We start from the raw sequence: 24,897 nt of genomic DNA, 5'->3' as shown, positions 1-24,897 counted from the left end.
GAAGAGTTTGACAGAGTACTGAAAGACCTGAGTCAAAACAAGGCCCCGGGAGTAGACAACATTCCATTAGAATTACTGACAGCCTTGGGAGAGCCAGTCCTGACAAACCTCTACCATCTGGTAAGCAAGATGTATGAGACAGGCGAAATACCGGCAGACTTCAAGAAGAATATAATAATTCCAATCCAAAAGAAAGCAGGTGTTGACAGATGTGAAAATTATCAAACTATCAGTTTAATAAGTCACAGCTGCAAAATACTAACGCGAATTCTTTACAGACAAATGGAAAAACTGGTCGAAGCCGACCTCAGGGAAGATCAGTTTGGATTCCGTAGAAATATTGAAACATGTGAGGCAATACTGACCCTATGACTTATCTTAGAAGAAAGATTAAGGAAAGGCAAACCTACGTTTCTAGCATTTGTCGACTTAGAGAAAGCTTTTGACAATGTTGACTGGAATACTCTCTTTCAAATTCTGAAGGTGGCAGGGGTAAAATACAGGGAGCGAAAGGCTTTTTACAATTTGTACAGAAACCAGATGGCAGTTATATGACTCGAGGAACATGAAAGGGAAGCAGCGGTTGGGAAGGGAGTGAGACAGGGTTGTAGCCTCTTCACGATGTTATTCAATCTGTATGTTGAGCAAGCAGTGAAGGAAACAAAAGAAAAATTCAGTGTAGGAATTAAAATCCATGGAGAAGAAATAAAAACTTTGAGGTTCGCCGATGACATTGTAATTCTTTCAGAGACATCAAAGGACTTGGAAGAGCAGCTGAACGGAATGGACAGTGTCTTGGAAGGAGGATGTAAGCTGAACACCAACAAAAGCAAAATGAGGATAAAGGAATGTAGTCGAATTAAGTCAGGTGATGCTCACGGAATTGGATTAGGAAATGAGGCACATAATGTAGCAAAGGAGTTTTGCTATTTGGAGAGCAAAATAACTGATGATGGTCGAAGTGGAGAGGATATAAAATGTAGACTGGCAATGGCAAGGAAAGCATTTCTGAAGAAGAGAAATTTGTTATCATCGAGTATAGATTTAAGTGTCAGGAAGTCATTTCTGAAAGTATTTGTATGGAGTGTAGCCATGTATGGAAGTGAAACATGGTCAATAAATAGTTTAGACAAGAACAGAATAGTAGCTTTCAAAATGTGGTGCTAAAGAAGAATGCTGAAGATTAGATGGGTAGATCACATAACTAATGAGGAGGTATTGAATAGAATTGGGGAGAAGAGGAGTTTGTGGTACAACTTGACTAGAAGAAGGGATCGGTTGGTAGGACATGTTCTGAGGCATCAAGGGATGACCAGTTTAGTATTGGAGGGCACCATGGAGGGTAAAAATCGTAGAGGGAGACCAAGAGATGAATACACTAAGCAGATCCAGAAAGATGTAGGTTGCAGTAGGTACTGGGAGATGAAGAAGCTTACACAGGATAGAGTAGCACGGAGAGCTGCATCAAACCAGTCACAGGACTGAAGACCACAACAACAACATCATTCACAACAATGTCCCTAACTGTACTGCCCTTCAGGAAATTTCTCATGCTCAAATAGTTTAGATTAGATTAATACTAGTTCCATGGATCATGAATATGATATTTCGTAATGATGTGGAATGAGTCAAATTTTCCAATACATGACATAATTAAGTTAATTTAAAAACATAATTAAGTTAATATAACAACTTTTTTATTTTTTTATTTTTTTATAATTTTTCTGTTTGGTTTTTCTTCTTTTTTTCTTAATTTATATCTAAATATTCCTCTATGGACTAGAAGGAGTTGTCATTCAGAAATTCTTTTAATTTCTTCTTAAATACTTGTTGGTTATCTGTCAGACTTTTGATACTATTTGGTAAGTGACCAAAGACTTTAGTGGCAGTACAATTCACTCCTTTCTGTGCCAAAGTTAGATTTAATCTTGAATAGTGAAGATCATCCTTTCTCCTAGTATTGTAGTTATGCACACTGCTATTACTTTTGAATTGGGTTTGGTTGTTAATAACAAATTTCATAAGAGAGTATATATACTGAGAAGCTACTGTGAGTATCCCTAGATCCTTAAATAAATGTCTGCAGGATGATCTTGGGTGGACTCCAGCTATTATTCTGATTACACGCTTTTGTGCAATAAATACTTTATTCCTCAGTGATGAATTACCCCAAAATATGATGTCATATGAAAGCAACGAGTGAAAATAGGCGTAGTAAGCTAATTTACTAAGATGTTTATCACCAAAATTTGCAATGACCCTTATTGCATAAGTAGCTGAACTCAAACGTTTCAGTAGATCATCAATGTGTTTCTTCCAATTTAATCTCTCATCAATGGACACACCTGAAAATTTGGAATATTCTACCTTAGCTATATGCTTCTGATTAAGGTCTATATTTATTAATGGCGTCATACCATTCACTGTACGGAACTGTATGTACTGTGTTTTATCAAAATTCAGTGAGAGTCCGTTTACAAGGAACCACTTAGTAATTTTCTGAAAGACATTATTGACACTTTCATCAGTTAATTCTTGTTTGTCATGTGTGATTACTATACTTGTATCATCAGCAAAGAGAACTAACTTTGCCTCTTCATGAATATAGAATGGCAAGTCATTAATATATATTACGAACAACAAAGGACCCAAGACCGACCCTTGTGGAACCCCATTCTTGATAGTTCCCCCACTTTGAGGAATGTGCTGATCTTTGCATATAATGAGAACTGCTTATTTCAACTTTCTGCACTCTTCCAGTTAGGTACAAATTAAACCATTTGTGCACTTTCCCACTCATGCCACAACACTTGAGCTTGTCTAGCAGAATTTCATGATTTACACAATCAAAAGCCTTTGAGAGATCACAAAAAATCCCAATGGGTGGTGTACGGTTATTCAGATCATTCAAAATTTGATTGGTGAAAGCATATATGGCATTTTCTGTTGAAAAACCTTTCTGGAAAGCAAACTGACATTCTGTTAGTACTTCATTTTTACAGATATGTGAAGCTACTCTTGAATACATTACTTTCTCAAAAATTTTGGATAAAGCTGTTAGAAGGGAGATTGAACGGTAATTGTTGACATCAGATCTATCCCCTTTTTTATGCAAAGGTATAAAAATAACATATTTCAGTCTATCAGGGAAAATGCCCTGTTCCAGAGAGCTATTACACAGGTGGCTGAGAATCTTACTTATCTGTTGAGAAAAAGCTTTTAGTATTTTGCTGGAAATGCCATCAATTCCATCTGAGTTTTTGTTTTTAAGCAAGTTTATTATTTTCCTAATTTCAGAGGGAGAAGTGGGTGAGATTTCAATTGTATCAAATTGCATAGGTATGGCCTCTTCCATTAACCGCCTTGCATCTTCTAATGAACACCTGGAACCTACTATATCCACAACATTTAGAAAATGATTATTTAAAATATTTTCAACTTCTGACTTTTTGTTCATTAAGTTTTCATTCAATTTGATGGTAATACTGTCTTCCTGTGCTCTTGGTTGACCTGTTTCTCTTTTAATAATATTCCAAATTGTTTTAATTTTATTATCAGAGTTGCTGATTTCAGACATGATACACATACTTCTGGATTTTTTAATAACTTTTCTTAATATAGCACAGTAGTTTTTATAATGTTTGATAGTTTCTGGGTCACTACTCTTTCTTGCTGTCAGATAAATTTCCCTTTTCCGGTTACAAGATATTTTTATACCCTTAGTAAGCCATGGTTTGTTACATGGTTTCTTACGAGTATATTTAACTATTTTCTTGGGGAAGCAGTTTTCAAATGCATTTACAAAAGTGTCATGAAATAAATTATATTTTAAATTGGCATCAGGTTCACGGTACACCTCATCCCAGTCTAACTGCTGTAGGCTTTCCATGAAATTTGCAATTGTTAAATCATTGACTGAACGTACTACTTTGGAGGACTGTTAAGTACTGCTGAATGGAGCTATGTCATATATTGTAACTAGCTGTGCACCATGATCAGAAAGACCATTCTCAACAGGCTGAGCATTTATCTGGTTAAACTTATCTTGGTCTATAAAGAAGTTATCTATCAGTGAGCTGCTATGCTTTACCACCCGAGTAGGAAAATCAATAACGGGTGTCAAATTGAAAGAACCGAGTAATACTTCAAGGTCATTTTTCCTATTACCCTCTTTCAGAGAATCTACATTGAAGTCCCCACAAATAATAATTTGCTTCGCCCTATCTGACAGATAGCACAACAAGGAGTCCAAATTTTTCAGAAATAGATGAAAATTTCCCGATGGGGACCTATATACAGTTACAATTATAAATGCGCCTTTATTTAATTTAAACTCACAGGCACATGCTTCTGTATGTTTCTCTACACAAAACTTTTTTGTTTCTATACTTTTTGCACAATGATAACTTTTGACATACACAGCAACTCCTCCTTTCTACATATTTTCTCTAATTACATGTGCAGAGAGCTTATATCCACTTACATTTACCTTATCCATATCAGTAACAATGTGATGCTCAGACAGGCATAGCATATCTATTTCACCCTCAGCTTCTAAATCTTCTAAACAAACCAGAAGCTCATCTATTTTATTCTTTAAACTCCCAATATTTTGATGAAATATACTTACATTATTTTTAATTATACTTTTATGAGAACCTTTCCTTATTCTAACATTTGCAGTACTCTCCTGTCTGAGTTTCTCATTGTGCTTAGGCCTAGTTGCTATACCAGTGGTCACATGGTGTTCAGAGAGGCAGATTATGTCAACTGGGTTGGGTGACTTTAATTCATCAATGCAATTACCTAGGACTGAGATACAACTTGGTGGAGATAAAATTTCTGGTGATTGGTGAAAATTTATAATTGACAGCTGTGATTGGTGATCCAATGTGCTAGAATTGTGCTGTTTAATTTCTTTCCTAAACTGAAGGTTTGTTTCAATCCTGACCTCTCATAGAATTTGACATCTTTCTGTCTTACCTATCCTAGAAAAGGTGCTGCTCCAACACCCGTAACCACTGGTATTTTACCATTCATGGCAGTGCCTCCTCCCCCTTAAATTTCCTGCTATTACCCCAGCCAGTTTACCCTTCCCTTTCCTGTTCAGATGTAGGCCGTGCCTGGTATAGTCCCACCTACTGAGAGAATCAACAGGAACCACACCAATATGAGCCCCCGCACCCGACCCAAGCAGCCGTTCCAACTCCAAATTAACTCTCCCAACAGAAGAGTTCAAATGAGGCCGGTCATGGCGTCTCAGGACAGATACAAATTCAACATTGGTGTGTCTCAATGCTGACGCAATCTTTACCAGGTCACACTCTATACTGTACCCAGGATCTCCGTTGATACTGTTCCCTGGCCCTCCCACAATAACCACGGTGTCTTCCCAGGTAAATCCTTTACAGAGTGAACCTAAATCCTCTGTCACCTGATCCAGACTAGCACTTGGTTTGAAAAAATTTGTGACCTGGTATTCTGGTCCTAATTCCTCCTGTAGAAGTTGGCCTACACCTCAGTCAATACCGCAGTTCGATCATGTCCGCATGGTTACTTTGTGCCAGGAAGGGCTCTCAACAAGGTAAGTGTCCAGGTGTATCAGAGTGAATCGAAGTGATGATGTCTGGACATGGAGGAGATACAAAGAGACAGAAACTGTCGATGACATGCCTCGCTCAGGCCGCCCATGGGCTACTACTGCAGTGGATGACCGCTACCTACGGATTATGGCTCGGAGGAACACTGACAGCAACGCCACCACATTGAATAATGCTTTTCGTGCAGCCACAGGACATCGTCTTACGACTCAAACTGAGCGAAATAGGAAAAGTGCAACTTCACTCCCGACGTCCATGGTGACATGCATCTTTGCAACCACGACACCATGCAGCGTGGTACAGATGGGCCCAACAACATGCCGAATGAACCACTCAGGATTGGCATCACGTTCTCTTCACCACTGAGCCTCACATATGCCTTCAACCGGACAATCGTCAGAGACGTGTTTGGAGGCAACCTGGTCAGCCTGAATGCCTTTGACACACTGTCCAGCAAGTGCAGCAAGGTGGAGGGAGGTTCCTTGCTGTTTTGGGGTGGCATTATGTGGGGCTGACGTACGCCGCTGATGGTCATGGAAGGCGCTGTAATGGCTGTACGATATGTGTATGCCATCCTCTGATCGATACTGTAACCATATTGGCAGCATATTGGCGAGGCATTCGTGTTCATGGATGACAATTTGCACCTCCATTGTGCACATCTTTTGAATGACTTCTTTCAGGATAATGACATCGCTCAACTAGAGTGGCCAGCATGTTCTCCAGACATGAACCCTATCGAACATGCCTGGGATAGATTGCAAAGGGCTGTTTATGGACGACATGACCTACCAACCTCTATGAGGGTTGGCATTGAGGAGTGGGACAATCTGTACCAACAGTGCCTTGATGAACTTGTGTATAGTATGCCACAATGAAAACAGGCATGCATCAATGCAAGAGGACGTGCTACTGGGTATTAGAGGTACCAGTGTGTACAAAATGTGGACCACCACCTCTGAAGGTCTCCTGTATGGCGGTACAGCATTCGATGTGGGGTTTTCATAAGCAATAAAAAGGGCAGAAATGATGTTTACATTGATATCTATTCCAGTTTTCTGTACAGGTACCAAAACTCTCGGAACCAATATGATGCAAAACTTTTTTTGATGTGTGTATATCAAAAAGGCACATTAGATGCCATTGGACGAGGAGTATTGACAAAAATATTCTCTCTATTGAGGCCGAATTTGAGTGTGACAGTGAAGTTATTTGGATGTGTATAACAGACATATGTGAAGTCAATTTAATTGTTGGATGTTTTTACTGGCCATCAGATTCTACTATAACAGGCTTATGAGAAATCAAGTTAATTGTTGGACTTCTTTTACTGGCTATTGTCAGATTCTGCTGTGACAATTTTAGAGTCATTCAAGGAAAGTCTATGGTCAGTAGTGTGGAAACGTCCAGATTATGCAATATCAGCTGGAGGTGACTTTAGCCTACCAAGTATAGGTTGGAACACCTATAGATTCATTGCAGAGGGTACAGACAGACAGTCTTGAGAAGTACTTTTGAACATGTTCGACAGCCCACACACAATGGAAATATACACTAGACCTTGTAGCTGCTAACAGACCTGACCATACTGACACTGTCAGTATAGAGACAGGGATTAGTGATCGCGGTATCTTAGTGACAATGGTTACTAAATTTCATAAATCAATCAAAAAGGCTAAGAGTATTTTTGCTGGAAAGAGCAGTAAACAGCTGATAGCATCCCAGTTAGACAATGAACTGCAATCATTTAGTTCCATTATAATAGGCACGATGAGTTATGGGCAAAGTTTAAAAAGACTGTAAATAGTGCTCTGCAGACATATGTGCCTAATAAGTGGATTAAGGACGGAAGAGACCCACTGTGGTTTAATAACGATATTCTTAAAATGCTGAGGATGCAAAGGCTGTTGCACTGTTGGTTCACAAGGGAACATGTAGATAACAACAGGCAAAACTAGATTTGTGCACCTGTAAAAAGATCAATGTGGAAAGCATACAACCACTTCCACCATCATACCTTGGCAAAAGAGCATGCCAAGAACCCAAGAAAATTCTGTCCTACATACCATTGCTAAGTGAGTGAAAGACTCATTGACCACTCTCGTGAGGCAGTAGGAGACATCAAAAGGAAAGCCAAAGTTTTAAGTTTCGCATTTAAGAAATTTTTCCCACAGGAAAATCTTACAAACATATTGTTGCTTGACCATCACACAGACTCCTTTATGGAGAACTTAGTAATAAGTATCCCTAGCTTAGAGACCCAACTGAAGGAGTTGAAAACAAATAAGTTGCCAAGTCCGAATGGCATCCCAATTCAGTTTCACAAAGAGTATTCTCCGACAATGTCCCCTCACTTAGTTCGCATTTATTGCAAATCTCTCGCATAGCACGGAGTCGCAAGCATCTGGAAAAAAGCAAATTGACTCCTCTATATAAAGCAGATAAAAGAACAAGCCCTCAAAATCACAAACCACTATCTGTAACATCAGTTTGCTGCAGAGTTCTTGAACATATTATCACATCGAATATAATAATTTTCTTTAAGACAGAAAAGTTTCTGTCCACAAATCAGCAGTTTTAGAAAGCACTGCTTGTGTGATAATCAACTTGCCCTTTTCTCACATGAAATCCTGCATATTATGGATGAAGGGCAACAGGCAGATTCCACATTCCTCGATTTTCAGAAAGCATTTCATACCGTACCCAACTGCAGATTGTTAATGAAGGTATGACCATACAGAATTGCCTTCCAAATATGTGAGTGTCTTGAAGACTTCTGGCATAATAGAACAGAACATGTCGTTCTTGACAGGTAGTATTCATCAGAGACAAGGGTATTGCCGAGAGCGCCCCTGGGAAGTGTGATAGGATCACTGTTATTCTCCATATACGCAAATGATCTGACAGACAGGGTGAGCAGCAATCTGCGGCTGTTTGCTGATGATGCTGTGGTGTATAAGAATATGTCATCATTGAGTAACTGGAGAAGACTAGATGACTTGAACAAAATTTCTAGTTGGTGTGATAAATGATAGCTAGTTCTAAATGTAGAAAAATGGAAGTTAATGCTCATGAGCAGGAAAAACAATCCTGTAATGTCTGAATACAGCAGTGTGCTGCTTGACAAAGTCACACTGATTAAATATCTAGGTGTATCACTGCAAAGTGATATGAAATGGAATGTGCATGTAAGGATTGTTGTAGTAGGGAAAGCAAATGGTTATTGGGAGAATTTTAGGAAAGTGTGATTCACCTGTAAAAGAGGCCACATATATGACATAGGTAAACCATTCTTGAGAACTGCTCATGTGTTTGGGATCACCACTAGGTCAAATTTATAGGATGACATGGAATCCACTCAGAGAAGAGATGCTATGTTTGTTACCAGTAGGTTCTAACAACACAGAAGTATTACAGAGATGCTTTGGGAAATCACATGGGAATCCCTGGAGGGAAAGTGACACTTGTTTTGAAGAACACTACTGAGAAAATTCAGAGAACCAGCATTTGAAGCTGTCTGCAGAAAAATTCTACTGCCGTCAGCATACATTTCTCACTAAGACCATGAAGATAAGAGAAATTATACTCATACAAGGGCAAATAGACAGTCATTTTTCCCTCACTCTATTTGGAGTGGAAAAGGAGAGGAAATCATTAGTAATAGTACAAGGTACCCTCCACCATCAACCATATGGTGGCTTGCGGCATATATATGTAGATGTAGATGTTGAGTGATGTCAGTAGATTGTTTAGTTATCATGACAGAAATGAAACAGGAGCTTATTCAGCTTCATGTCTGGAGTGCACACTTTATAATGGTAAGTAGCATCATAATAAAATTACTTTTTTTAAAAAAGTTTTAACATTTTAGTACGAAGGCCTTATCAGCAATTAACTACAACTTAAGTTCATCTCAGGAATTCAGTCTACATCATACACTACTGTTTACAATACAATTGCTGCAATAGTGATGTACTGTTTTTTGTATTGCTTTCGTTCTAACTCCCAATACCAGTTGGTGTATTTAAGATTTCTTTCCTCACTACGATAAACAAACAATCCTATTTTTGTTATGTTAGAAATAAGTAGGCAGATCGGAAGACCTAATAACAGGTTAACTATAAACCTAATGTTCTGTTTTTCATAATTAACCCATAATGGTGATCACTTAGTACTTGATATGTAAGCAGACCATTGTTTGTCATATTTAACTGAATTTATCTCATGTCAGAAAACTCAGACAGAGTTCTAATTTGGAGTAGACGAAAATGTATTTTAAGATTTCATTTGCATAATGTATTTAGGGAGGCCTACCTGACTTCAATAACAAAAAATTTACCTTATATCAAAAATTAAGTAATGTTGTTACAAAATGCATTTTCGTAAACTATCCATACACTGTCTTAATAATTTGTTGCTACGAATAAAACTACAATGAAAACATAGTGCAGCTCTTCCAGAGCACATTGATGCCAGTTCCATACTTATACACTGAAGAGTTCTCCTCTTTCATCGAGTTGAATGAAATGTAAAATTACAACTATATCCCATTATTCATCTGGAAGTTTTATCACTTCACATTATAAAGAGTAACTATTATAAAGCTAGAAAAATAACATTATTTTAGTTTTTTTGAGCACAGGACTGTAATTCATAGGATACTGCAGCCTGCCTGGTTAAAATTCGATGCAACAACTAAAGGGTGACAGTTATTGAACTATATGAAAAAAACATAAATTAATTACAAACTACAGCGTGCACACACTTCATTCAACATGAACACATCACTACAGATATTCGGATTTAGGTTATGACACGTTTGATATGCCTGCCATCGTTGGTGATGTTGTGGCGCAGACGAATAGCGAAATTCTGCATGACCCGCTGAAGTGTCAGAACATCAATGCTGTCGATTACCTCCTGAATGCTTGTTTTCAGCTCAGCAATGGTTCTGGGGTTATTGCTGTAGCCTTGTATTTAATGTAGCCCCACAAAAAGTAGTCACTTGTGTTCAAATCTGGAGAATATGGCGGCCAATCGAGACCCGTGCCAGTGGCCTCTGGGTACCCCAGAACCAGAATTCGGTCCCAAAGTGCTCCTTCAGGACATCAAATACTCTCCTGCTTCGATGGGGTCAAGCTCCATCTTGCACGAACCACAACTTGTCGAAACCAGGGTCACTTTGGTTAATGGGGGTGAAGTCATCTTCCAAAACCTTCATGTACTGTTCAGTAATCACCACGCTTTCCAGGAATATTGCACCAATTACTCCGTGACTGGACATTCCACACCACACAGTCACCCATTGAAGGTGAAGAGACTTCTAGATTGCAAAATGTGTTTTCTCCATCACCAAATGCACCAATTTTGCTTACTGACAAATCCATCCAAATGAAAGTGGGCTTCGCCGCTAAACCAAACCGTAGAGCACATACTAATTCCCATCGTGCTCCGTGGCTAACCATGCAGTTTGAATGTCCTAATGCAAACCGTTCAGAAGTTATTATGATTTTATTTCATGTAGTTCAGTAACTGTCACCCTATATGTTTGTATGTAACATATTCACTACTGACCTTACTGTTTACTTATCTAGTGTACTTTAACAATACTCTGATGGTATATATGAGGCTTCTCTCAACTTAGGAGTTCATAATTTTTAACATTAATTGAGACAGTTAAACAGAAAAGGCTGTAACAATTTCCCTCTTACTGTGGTGATTTACTTACTCTGATATAATCCGGGCACCAATTTGTAAACCAAATGCTGTAAAGTTGCATCTGAGCGAATATTTTGAAGAGGTCGTGTTTTATGAACCTGAACATCACATATTGGGCAATATTTATTTGCTTCCAGGTAACGGACAATGCAAGACTTGCAAACTGAAAGTAATAAAACACACAAATTAAGTTATAAATAGCAAAAACCTTATTTTTTTAAAAATAATTAGAATGAATCTCAGAGTAATGAAGCATGTAATTGTATAGGTAAAAATGTTAAACATGTTTACTGAATAACTTTTTACAGATAAGGTGGAATTCAAAAAAATGTTTTTCTGAAACTGAAGATACTTTACAAATATTTATCCTTTGTTAAAACTTACTGCAAATTATTGCTAACAGACAGAACCTACACTACATGCGAATGCAGGATAGCTCATTGAACTGCACTGACAAAAATCAAGTTGATTATTATCTGTGAGGATATTACTCAGCTGACTTCTCAAGAAGAATTCATCGGAACATACACAAGACTACACAGTCACATCTTATGCACGATGCAGATGTGTGTGAGCTTCCCCTCTGCCCCTCTCTCTCATTCCAGCCGACACATGAGGTGCAGTATCAATACAATATAATCAGCCACAACCATGTATATTCTGTGGTTAGGTATGAAGAAGGACATTGTCCGAAAGCTTAGTTATGTTTTCAAACTTATACATAGCAAGTCACTGAACTTGAAGCATGAAAATATTATTAGAACAATCCACCCCCTCCCCTAGAAAATAGCACAGACCAAATTAACATTAATACAGGGGAATACAATATGGCACTATTCACTTTCTGCCAGGTAGCACTCTTAGTGAAACATTCAGGACACTACATTTTTTGAAAATGATAAGCCACATTTTTAAAAAATTATTCATGTTCTGTAAGAAAAGAAGTGAAAGTTGTACTGACTATATTTTATTTTTAAATTCTTTTTCTTTCTTGAAATAAGGTCCAAAACCAACATCATAAGCAGAACTGTACATACAGAATTTAAGTGGAAAGTTAGACTGCTTGAACCAGCTCACAGTACACAATGGGAAATTATTGTGTTTATGTGAGCACTCATACTGAACAGAGAGTTAGTTTTGCTGAGCTTGTACTTAGCTTTGTTCAACAGTGTCATCTTATAGATAGACTTTCTTATCCTCCTGTTGTAAATATCTAAATGCAAAGAGCATTGGTCTGTGTTTATCTTCTGCCTGTGTTGTAGAACAACATCATATGGCAGACTTTCATCAGTCTTTTCTGCTGTTTTATGGTATTCAAGTCATGATTAATTTATGGTGAACTTGGGAGACCACAAATGCTGTCATGACCAGAGGAAATGTGTGTTGTAAAAAGAGCATGTAGATGAACTAAAATGGGGAGAAAATGCAGTGATAGATGCTACTGCTGTAAACAATCAAAACAGTTCTCGAAATATTGCTTGTGACTCTGAAATATCACAGACTAAAGTTCTTAGGACATTACAGCCGGTTTGCGAAAAATAGAAATAAATCCAGAATTTTTCCCCATGCAATGTTATGAGATGATGAATTTTCATGAATCATGATGAAAATAAACATAACAATGCCTTACTGCAGCTCAATAAACCCACATGGACTGGATGAAACAGATCACCAGTGTCCTTGGTCAATTAAAACTTGATGTGTAAACTTGTTGGTCTTTATTTTGTTGCTATATGATCTTCAATTATGTGGTTCCAGCTTGATAGTTGGCCAACACATTACTTAGGCAAAGTGCAGGAGATTTTTGATAGAAATTGCAGCAGTTGCTGGACTGGAAGGAAAAGGAGTAGAGTTCAGGAAAGTCACCCAGAACACAAGGTCACGGGAGACTTCTACGTCAGTCAGTCAGGAAGCAGACTTCTATGAGGAGGGTATTCAAAAACTGGTATGTTATGACAAGTGCCTCAATATTGACGGAAATTATGTAGAAAAGTAGATTGAGGTACAGGCTTTCATCTAAAAATAAAATTATTGAGATATCTTAGCACGTCTTTTTTTAATTTCAAAACGGTACTTACTTAAAAAACACGCCTCGTATTTCCAAATTATGATATGACTTTATTGTGGAATAGTTTAAATTTTATGTCAGCATTTGGTTCATTACAAATTTCATCCCAGGTCACCTCTTCATCATCCCAGATAATCTGCAAACTATTCTTAAAACTGTTTGTCCTGGAGCCATTAATTATTCTAACTGGTTTCCACTGAGGAGTATCCAGACTGTAAAGCACTATGTTATGTATCCTAACTAACTGTGCATCATAATCCAGAGAGAGCATTTGTTGCTAGGTAAACAGTTATTTTCTTGCTTTGAGCTCCACCAAAGAAAGCATTATTAACTAGAGTCGAAGTTCCAGTAGACACCAATGGGATCAAAATAACAGCCATACAACACAACATCTGCAGCATCTTATTACAGGAAATTTTACAATACTCTAACTGATGTTATTAGAGGGATCACAGTTACCATTTATGCCTATGGAAAACAATTTTTACAATATGTTGTGTGTGTTTTTGCACAAGAATGTTTCTAATTGTTGGTTTGTGTTCCCTGTTTCAGATAAAGTGCAATACAACCCCCTCTGAGAAGGGAATCTGTTGCAGGAATAATTGTATGTGTTGGCAGGTGTCCATGCGTTTATATTTTTCAGCAGTGTTAGGTAACATGTTCACGTATTTACATTTTTCCAAAAGTTCATATAATATAACAAAGTTTTGTGTTCTAGTAATATCACTGATTACACTCCTTGTGCACACTGTAAGCTCCTTGTAGACAAGCTACATGTGGTTTTCTTTCCCAATTATATATCAAGGAAGGTGGGAGGAGCAGGATTCGTTCCTTGTCCGACCGTCCTGAGTTGAGTTTTCCAAGGTTTTCCCAAGTTACATCATACACTTGAAAGTGCTAACCTGTAGTCCTAATTTTTGCAACTCACAAATAACAAAAATTGGTGTAGTGTAAAGTGTGTTAAGTGATTTTATTCTGTTTTCTCTGCAAGTAATCAGTGTTGCAATGTGTGGTAAGTGTGGATGTTACCATAGGATAGTCAAAGAGGGAGTGGTGGGTGTAGATTGTGGGTTGGGATTTCGTTTTCATGACTGTAGTGGGGTATATGGAGAACTCAGTGAGGCTGACCCACAAAACAGTAGGCTATGTAAAAAAGACATAAGAATCGCTGAAGAGGCTTAATTAGAACACGCGAAATTTTAACTAGATAGTCTGAAGGGGGGGGGGGGGGGGGGGGGGGAAGGTCATGAGGTGCAGCAAATTTCTAGCAAAGAAGCTAAGTGTAGGTCAGTTCCAAAACAGAGTAGGCAGAAATGAGCCTTGCTGCTATGTAGTAGCCATAGGAGAGGTGTAGGCCACATGGTTCAGGATAAATTAAAAACCGGGTGCTAGTACAAAAGTACTGTGAAGCCAAGTGCTAGCCTTAAGGCAGGCGACTTGAGGACAAAAGGATTTTGTGCAAAGAATATGACAAAGAGGGTCAGGTTATTGTAGTAGGTGGAGCAAGGAACAGCCTGGCTAAGGACAGATGTCACAGAACTAGGGGGGACCTGGAATGAACAGGAGTAGCAAAACAATACGACCACTGCCCGCTGCGAAGTTGGGTGCCGCCTGGTGGTGCTGAGAGCACGAGACGCGGTAACAGAAGTATTTAAGTGGAGAAGACGTGGGCGGAGGGTCACCCTAGCAAAGTTATGGGCTGCAAACGGGGAAATCAGCTGAGATAAGAGACTTTGACATAGGGTAGATTATTATTGCAAATATCTCGAAAATGGTGAAACTGTCGAATGTTCACATGCTACTGTCATGAGCACCTATGGAATGAGGTAGAAGGGCAGTGAAACTACCACTAGGTACTAAATAGTTGGACGTCTACAGCTCTTCACAGAACATAGGGTTCAGAGACTTTTCTGCTCTATAAAGGTGGATAGATGGTGATCTGCGGCATCTCTACTGAAAGTGCACAATGCTGGTGCACACGCAAGTGTTTCGGAGCACACCATTCATTGTACGTCATTGGACATGGAGCTCTGCAACAGAAAACCCCTACATGTTCACATTTTGACTCAACGACATCCTCAAGTATGATTGCAGTGGGCATGGGACCATCAGGATTCAACTGTTGATGAATGGAAACGTGGCGGCTCTTCAGGTGAATTTAATTTTCGCTACACTAGGTCGATGGTCGTCTCCACAAACACTGCCATCGAGGTGAACAGCAGCTCGAAAAGTCCTGTGTGTCACGTACACAGGCTGGCGGGAACAACAGTATGCTAGGAGACATTCTCCTGCACTTGCATGGGATCTGTGGCAGTAACTGAAGACACACTGACAGCTGTGAACCACCTCCATCCCTTCAAACTTGATGTCTTCCCTGATGGTAATGTCATCTTTCAGCAGTATAATTGTCCATGTCTCGGGCCAAGAACCATGCTACAGTTGTTTGAGGAACATTATAGTGAATTCACGTTGATGTCTCGGAGACCAAATTCACCTGATGTAAATCCTATGGAACTCATCTGGGTCACTATCAGACGGCACCATCACCGCGTAAGCAAATTAGTGGCCCATTATTTATATGAATTACATGGCCTGTGCATAGATGTCTAATGTTACATACCTCCACAAACCTATCAAACATGTGTCGGATCTCTGATACGCAGAATCAGTGACGTATTTCATTCGAAAGACAGACAGACAAGCTATAAAGCAGGTGGTCATAATGTTTTGGTTCATCAGTGCACACACATAAATGTGAGTTTTGTGGACTTCCTGCAGCACCATGACTAGCCTTGGGTCAACATTGCTGAAGTTGTGTGAACAGTGAGTTGAGCAGACTGTTGCTGACTGAAATGGAAACTAATATGAGGACAGTGCCTGTTGCTACAATTGGAAGATGGGGATATACTAGACACAGCCTACACCTGAACAGGAGAGGGAAAGATAGGTTGCGTGACTTCTTGCAAAAAATGTATGGGGGGTCACCATCACACAAGGCAAGATCCCTGTGGTTACTTGTGTCAGATACCTATTTTAGGTTAGAATTAGGATTCAGGCACACTGTTTTGAATGAATTCAAAATAACAGAAGTGCCCCATAAAATGCTTACAGTCAATCAGCGTGACTTTTTACCAGTCAGGGTATCTCTGTATCACTTACCACTTTTGTTTCAAATCACTGCTGCTCCAGCTACTTGCACTATTTTCTATTAAAAGTAACAGTTTTTAATCACCTCTGGTATTTCTAGTTACTATTTCAGTTGTCTTTCCAACTCCCTATAAGCTCTTACGCTTGTGATCATCCTTTAATTGTGTTGGCTGTGAAAAAAGCTCTGGCAACAGTAATTCACATTGAACAACACCAGGTCGATACAAATATATTGGTATTTCAAAGTAAACCTGCAGTACTCAATTAACATTGTTTGTCTTCACTTCTTATTAGCACCTGATTTTCTTCTGGCATGATTTAAATTCATCCAGAGCATTAGATATAGGAAAAATTACTTTTCTCTTTAAGCCTGGTCTAAAGTTATCCTGAATGGCAGTGACTGAAATTTTACACTGATAAGGCATAGTTAGTATACATTTTCACTTTTCCAAGCACCCAGTAACTACAGATGTAAAATGTTACAATGTCTGTTGTCATGTGTAATTTATGGCGTGTCCAGTATTTTCAAAAAATGGTACAAAGTTACCCCGTCTGGCTGTAAGAATGCACAAAAAAGTAAGGTTAGCTCATTTCATCGAAATATTAGAGGATTGAGTAATAAGGTACAAGAGCTCCTTGTCTGCTTGCTCTGAAAAAATAGGCATCCTGTGCCTATCTGAGCATCACATAACCACAGGGATAGATAGGCTTCATATAAAAGATTAACTCTAGCAGCTCACTCATGCAGAATTAATATGAGAAAAGAAAGAGATGTTACCTATATTAAGACAGAACACAAGGTCAAAAACATTGAGACTAGAAGATTTTGTAGTGATCAGCACATAGAACTGTGTGCTTGGGAACTACTACTGAAAAATATTTCAGTTTTAATTATATCTGTCTATAGCTCCCCACTGGGAGATTGTGAACTGTTTATGAGGAATTCGGTTTCTTTATTATGCTATCTGTCATACAGCAGCGAGCAGATAATAGGGTGGTTGTAGATTTTCTACTGGACTTTGAAAGGAAAAATGACCAGGAAACCCTATTTGGATCCTATAATTTCATCTCGGTAATTAACTTCCTAACATGGGTGGATAAAGACTATAGGACCCTAATTGATAATGTTTTCTTTGGTGAGTCTCAAAGCAAGAAAAATAACTATTCACCCAGTAACAAATGTTCTCCCTGATCATGATGCACAATTAAGATAAATAACATAGTGCCTAACAGTATGGATATTCCTCAGTGGAAATCGGTTACACTAATTAACAGCTCCAGGGCACATGTTTTTAAGAATAGTTAACAGGAGATCACCTGGGACAAAATTTAAAATGAACCAAATGCTAACATAAATTTAATCTACTCTATGATAAATTCATGACATAATTCGAAAAAGCTTTCTTTGAAAGCTAATCAAAAAAGCCATGTAAAAAAAACATGAATCCCTACAGAGATTAAAGTATCTTGTGAAAAGAAAAGGGAAACATATCTGCTCGCAAGAACTAGCAGAGAGTCCACAGTAGTTGCATACCACAGAAACTACTCAAATTTGCTAAGAAAGGATATTAAAAAATTAAGGAACATGAACATAATATCAGAAATCAGTAATAATATTTTGTGAAGGTGATGTATTCTAGAATAGTATCTCACCTTAGCAACAATAATATCCTCAGCAATCACAGTTTGGGTTTCAGAAGGGTTGCTGTACTGAGGATGCCATTTACATGTTCACTCACCAGATTTGACAAGCATTAAATAATAAAATAGCACCAGTTGGTATTTTCTGTGACACGTCTAAGGCATTTGCCTGTGTGGAACACAGTAGTCTCGTGGATAAATTGAAGTTTTATGGGATTGATGGCACAGTCAATCAGTGGACAATGTCATATCTAACCAAAAGAACACCGAAAGTTGTACTTAGTATAGTCCGGGGACATTATTGTGACTGGGGTTCACCGAGGCTCAATCTTATATCCACTGTTGTCCCTCATATACTTAATCTCCCTTCTAATAAACAACAAGCAGTATTAGTCCTTTTTCCAGATGACACTAGTATTGTAATCAATCCAAGCGTAGTACAGAAACTGATGTAATAATAAACAATACTCTTAAAACTATCATTGACTGGTTTTCTGTGAATGGTTCAGCACATCTATGGTACTACACCAATGGTACATGTAAAACATGGTGAGGAAATAACAAATAGGGAGGAAACTAAATGATTCTTAGATGTCCATGTTGATGAGAATTTAAAGTGAAAAAAGCACATTTTAGAACTCCTACAATAACTTAGTTCAGCCACATTTGCACTTAGAATCATTGCAAATCTTGGGGTGAGACAAATTAGTAAAGTTGACTTTTGTATATTTTCATTCAGTTATGTGGAATAATATTCTGGGGTAACTCATCTTTAAGAAAGAAACTCTTCATTGCTCAAAAATGTGCTACAAGAATAATATTTGGTGCTCATCCACAATCATCATGTAGACATGTATTTAAGGAGTTGGACTCGTCCCATATCATTATGATTTATTGTAAAAATGGTCCATGGAACATGAAACTCACTATGATAAATGGTTCAGCTGATAAGGCCATGGTCGACTTCTTGCTCTATCCTCACCTTACCATTCCCTACTTTGCACGTTTTACATGTGCATTATTTATTTATGAAAACTTTCAGACATTCCTATTCCACTATGCTGAATGGTTTAAGCATGGATGGATGGATGGATGGATGGATGGATGGATGGATGGATGGATGGATGAATAAATAAATAAATAAATAAATAGGAGTATTGTGATGGCATTGTCCAGAATTAGCGATTAAGTGAAATGGGAAATTAGAATATTGAGAATATTATGGACCCATGTAAATCATCAAGAACTCACAGTAACTAGTTATAAACAAGTACAGTTTATTTCACATACATTTAGCATTTTTAGGCATTGGTGCTAAGAGAATTTTCATGTGTTTACTTGACCAGTTGCTGAGGTTGTCACTCATGTGAATCACTTACATAAATTGGTTAATCACACAAAAACACATCTGACACCTTCAACATTTATTTATTGAGACAAGTGTTAGCTTATGTACAACTTAACACGAATCCCACAAGAAAAAATTCTAATAACATGAATGCAAGATCTAGAAGCCCAACCTAATTAAATATAAATTTCTTGTCGTGACAACATTGCTGCATTCTGATGAAAAGGGTGGACAAAGACAGCAAAGAAGTGGCTGAAGTTCTGCCAAAGGAATTCTCAGTATTCGTGTACAGCAATTTAGTGACAAAGATTTAAAACAGAAAGACCAGAGCAGAATTTGAATTCAGCTGTTCCTAAAAGGTTATGGTGTTTGGCAGATCCCTTTTCTCTGTACACAGACCTCTCGTAGGATACTCACATTTGATGGGAAGGCGATTGAGCCTCATTAAAAAATAATAATAATAATAATAATAATAATGGACAAGGAGAATATCACGTTATTACCAAATATGAAGCAAAACAGTAAAGACTATCTTCCCTCCTACATTGTAACTTCGGTTAGTCGCTTTGATCCTATACTTTTACCGTAATTTGTTCACAGAATGACTGAATTAAGCTCAAACAAGGTATCTATTACAAAAAATAACAATGTGAAGAGTTGACCATCTGTCTAAATAAGAAAGACTATAGAGGTGTTATGAAGACAGCTACAGGCTAATAATGCTTCCATCAGAGCCTTTACACGTAATTTAAAACACAATCAACAAAAATAAAGAAAAAGCAGTATTTTCTATATTTAGTAATCACAACGCTTATTAAACTTGCTTTGGAAATGAACAAGGAATTAAAGAAATCTATTTTTCCTTGAATGAAACACCACAGAACTTGGCAAATGATTGCGCTCTTGGGTCCTATTGGATTGCACAGAGCACAACAAATTGCTCTATAAGATAAAGTACGGAATTTGTCCAGGTCATTTTTGCTACTTCCCTCCATACCCCAACATTTTCTCCCAGAATGTCTTTTATGCTTACTGTCCTGCTTTCACTTCAATACAGGAGTACATTCCAGACATTAAGCATTGGTGAGTCTTTAGGTTCATGTGGTTCCTTGTTGGACTTATTTGTTCTGGAAGGTGATGCTAGCAAGGATTACTTTTTTAAATTTGAGAATTACATATGTTATCTTAAGAAATGACATTTTGTATTTATCTCCAGCATAACTTGCATTGTTTAGGAGAAACTACTAATACTTCCAGCATCATGCTCAGATCCTTTTCTGTGTCTACAACTAAGTAAATCATATGCAGTGAGTTAGGTCTCTATTTACTGTCCTCAATAAACATGTTTCATTTGTATGAATAAAGGCAGCAGCCCTACCTCATACTTTTCAGATTTTAACTGCTCTTTGACTCCCATTAATAGTTATTGATGCAGCCTGATACTGATACACTTTTCAAATGAGCTTTCTATGATCCTAAATAAATTTGAAAATAAAGTTTCTTGTTTACCATACCAAAAGCCCTTTCCAGATTTATGAAAGCAATAAAGGAGTTGTAGTTTATTTCCAACATTATTTTACGGTAAATTTTCATGTCTTAATATCTAAGCCTCCAGATTGAAATTCAAATTGATCTTCCCCGATGTAAAAGTCATTTTTTTTACTCTCTTCTTTAGTAAGTTTACCTCTATTTTGTGTGTGTGTGAAATAGAAGTGAAACAGTTCTGTAATTACTACAGTCCCTAGCATCCCCCTCCCCCCCCCCCCTTTTTAATGGCAACTTTTCTATTTCTGCTCAAATTTCCCTTTTCTTACAGACTTCCATGATGATCCTGAACAGAGTTCACCATACTGTCACTCACATCCCTTTAAGAATCCTTCCAGTACATCAAATGCATGGGATAAAGAGGAATATTTCATTCTAGTTGTCAGATTTGGCCAGTGATGCAGGAACCATGTAACAAATGTCATGAACAACATTGAGATATAGCGTGATATTAGTGGTGATTTTTTCAGAGAGACTAAGCTACAAATTAAGTCTGTCATGACAAGCAGGTTTCTTGCTTTCACATTAGTTGTCTTTGCCAACTCATAACCAAACTAGCTCCTTCCTACCTAACCTACAGTCAAGTCGGCAAAAGTTAATCCCTGACAGCTGGCAATGCTGTTGTTGGCCTTGAACTACAAAGTGTCAACAGCTGCAGACAAGAGCAATTACAGTCTATAGCACTCTGGAAACATTGAGGCATTGCTATCAAAATGTTAACAAAATCACGTACCGTGACTGACTGCAGTAGGTGCACAAAGCTGCTGTGCCCAGTCCACTGAACTGTCAGGGATCTTCTTACTGCACACATTGACTATAGACTTCAGGCTAAGCTACAGATCAGTGTCTCAACTTGGTTTTATGCTTTCATGTAATTTGGCTTTGGCAACTAACAACTAACTGTGCAAATACTCATCAAAAGGTGATGTCACAACAGCCTTTAATGTTATTTCACAGGTCAAAGCCAATGATTAGTACTGAATCTTCGCCTTCACCCAGTTCATGTTGCTTTTAAATGGGACCCATGATCAAGAATGAATTTCAATTAGCTCTACAGAGTCTGAGATAGACAAAAGTATCACAAACTAAACAACAGTACACAGACTATAGCTTTCCACTGAAACATATACTCAATTACAAGATTTTGGACTGAAACGTATGCTGAAGTGTAAGAGTAAGGATAAATTTGGGCTACCTTAGAATACATGAAAGAAATCCAAGAATACACTCAAAACATAAGCATTTAATAAACAGTGTCAGCTGATTATCTGTGAACTAAACCACAATATTTTGTATTTTTTGTATACACAATATTTTGTATTTTTTGTATACTGTCTACACTTGTGGTGGGATTGACAGAGATCCTCACATATAAAGAAAAATACATCAGTTCAGTTAAATAGATCATCATCTTAAAAAGCAATAGATAACTTTAAACTTTAAGTAATAGTAATATCAAATGTTACTAGCTAAATCATCACAGTATCTATATTGTTATCAATTGTGTCCAGTGATCTTTTATTGTGCCACAAACATGGGAGGTCCACTGCTACTAGTTAGATAAAAATTATGACTTTGTATAGCAGATGCTACACTCACGTATAATGAATGCTGTTAAAGAACAATCTATAATCTCATTATGACAAATCTCTCTGTGGTGTAATACTGTAAAGTTTGCTCATAGTTAAAAGTGGTATTGTACTGACTGTAACCTAGAAGAAACCTTACAATGTATGCTACTGCACTTGGGTAAGTTCTATTTTGGTGCCAACATAAACAACTAACGATGTTACACAACAATGACTTATTTCCAAACGAGGATTTACATTGTATGACATATCAAAATAAATGATTTTATGTCAATCGTGAATCAGCAGTAAACACATGACGTTCAATGTTTTCGGAAAAAATGTCAATTTGTCTCTTAGGCTTCGATGAACCTCTTCTCTAAGAGGTACATAAATAACTTAAACAGCGAAGTGCATTGGTACAAAAGGGAACTATTGGGATATTTACTGTACAGATAACCTGTCATTCCACTGCAAACTACATCTCTCTTTCAATTATGTTATTGAAACTAAGTTCATTATTTCACGTCGAATTGTTTGTCTGGCTGTCTACTATTTAAGAAGAAACTTTGGTTCCAGAGTTAAAGTCATTACACAAGATCCCTCATCTAAGAAATCAAAGGTGTCAATTTTCCGTAGAAAAATAATTTTCAAGTATTGTGATGACTTCTGTTCCACAACTTTTACAGTATAATAAATACGGTTCAACGACGACACAAATATTGCGGATGGACCAAGACTCTACAGTCAAATCATTTTCCTTTTACTACTACAATAAACTAATGCGTGTATTGAAAACAATGACTTACATGAATGTAAACATTCGATGATGGTTGTAGCATCTATGTAATATCCTCCGCAAAGCACACATACCAAATTGGCGTTGAGTTCAGTAATCTTGATTCTATTTCGCCAAGTTCGCCGCATTGTTGGCTAGGAAAGTAATTTCCAGCCAACAGCTACCTGAAAATTAACGTCTTCAATCAGGGCCTAAAAACACTCACGGTATGACATTCACGGCAAGTAATCGTCGCAAAAAACTATTTTCTTTTTTTTTTTTAATTAAAGATTTCCACGTAAAAGGAACTACCTGTGCAAAATAACTGACATGCAGCAGCAGCTGCTGCTGCTAGAACGAGCTTCATTTATTGATTTCTCAAATTTAATTTCACAACAACTTCGCTGCACAATGTATTTAGTTACACTTCACAGTTTTAGATGAAAACATATTACTGGCAAGTCAGCCTTGTTATGCTATATAGAGATCATGCCCGCTACTCCAGTGCGACGTATTCACGTACAGCCATATTGAAATTACAGCGTATTTTGTTGTAAATGACCCCCATTTCAAAACGGCAACAATTCTTCGTCAACCATGCGATGACAGCTACATGTAACGGCACAATCACAACCTAGGAGTATCCGAAAAATCTTTGAAGCTGCTTTCTGCTATTGTACCACATTCAAACAACTTTCCAACAAACTCGAGCAAACCGCAATTCAAAGGCGCACTTTCTTCTTCCCACGTTCAAAGATCACAAGATGACAGCGAGGAATAGCACAAGCAAAAAAAGAAGAAAAAAGGCATCAAAAATAAGAAATGATCAAGTTTTGAAGACTGAAGCTTATCATGTCTGGGAAACCGTATTAATTACAGCTATAATGTGACTTGCTTAATTACACGACTGAAATATATACACGTTGGCTTTCATTTCACGTCACTAAATTAACTTCGACAATAGCTCTTCCTGATATTGCTTAAAATATCGTCTTCATTCAAATCATTTATTCATTCCCCAATTACAACACAAAAATCCGTCACAGGCTGTGTCAGCATAGCACTGAAAGCATTCATAGAAAGGCAGCATGAATGATCAGGACGCGAGACCAATAAATTATTTGGATATACGAAACTGAAGGCTAAAGAAAGTTTAACGCCTCATTGATTCCAACGTTAGACATAAGGTCTTTTTTGATAGAGGAGAGTAGTGAAAGGAAGTGAACTTCCTCTTGGTGTAATTTTGGAAAACCATGGAAACCTAAATCAGCACCACGAGACAGATCTAAGGGATCCTACTCCTCCAGGCTCTAACCGGCTGTGATAACTACTGTGGCACCACGTTTGATACAAAATAACTATAACAATAGTGGTGATAATCCTATACCATTATCTATACGAATTGTTGTTTGTATAACTAACTTCATTTTTCAGCACGGAGAGGGTAATGGCTGGACCGTATGAGCAGTTTCTATAAACAATAA

General features: G+C 37.7%; 1 protein-coding gene across 1 annotated transcript in view; it reads right to left on the bottom strand.

The window, feature by feature from the left end:
• LOC126183817 (uncharacterized) overlaps window positions 1-24,135 on the bottom strand; it is a 72,642-nt gene extending 48,507 nt beyond the window's left edge. Inside the window, exons 1-3 of the mRNA XM_049926068.1 lie at window positions 23,726-24,135; window positions 23,445-23,598; window positions 11,329-11,481 (exon numbers count right to left, since the gene is read on the bottom strand). Coding sequence (XP_049782025.1) covers window positions 11,329-11,481; window positions 23,445-23,562 — 271 coding nt within the window. The 5' untranslated portion in view covers window positions 23,563-23,598; window positions 23,726-24,135. The remainder of the gene's footprint in view (window positions 1-11,328; window positions 11,482-23,444; window positions 23,599-23,725) is intronic.
• Between the last annotated feature and the right edge of the window lie 762 nt (window positions 24,136-24,897).

The sequence above is a fragment of the Schistocerca cancellata genome, chromosome 4, assembly GCF_023864275.1.
Source record: "Schistocerca cancellata isolate TAMUIC-IGC-003103 chromosome 4, iqSchCanc2.1, whole genome shotgun sequence".
Classification (NCBI taxonomy): domain Eukaryota; kingdom Metazoa; phylum Arthropoda; class Insecta; order Orthoptera; family Acrididae; genus Schistocerca; species Schistocerca cancellata.
The sequence above is the reverse complement of the archived record's forward strand: the minus strand, read 5'-3'. Positions and strand labels throughout refer to the sequence as shown.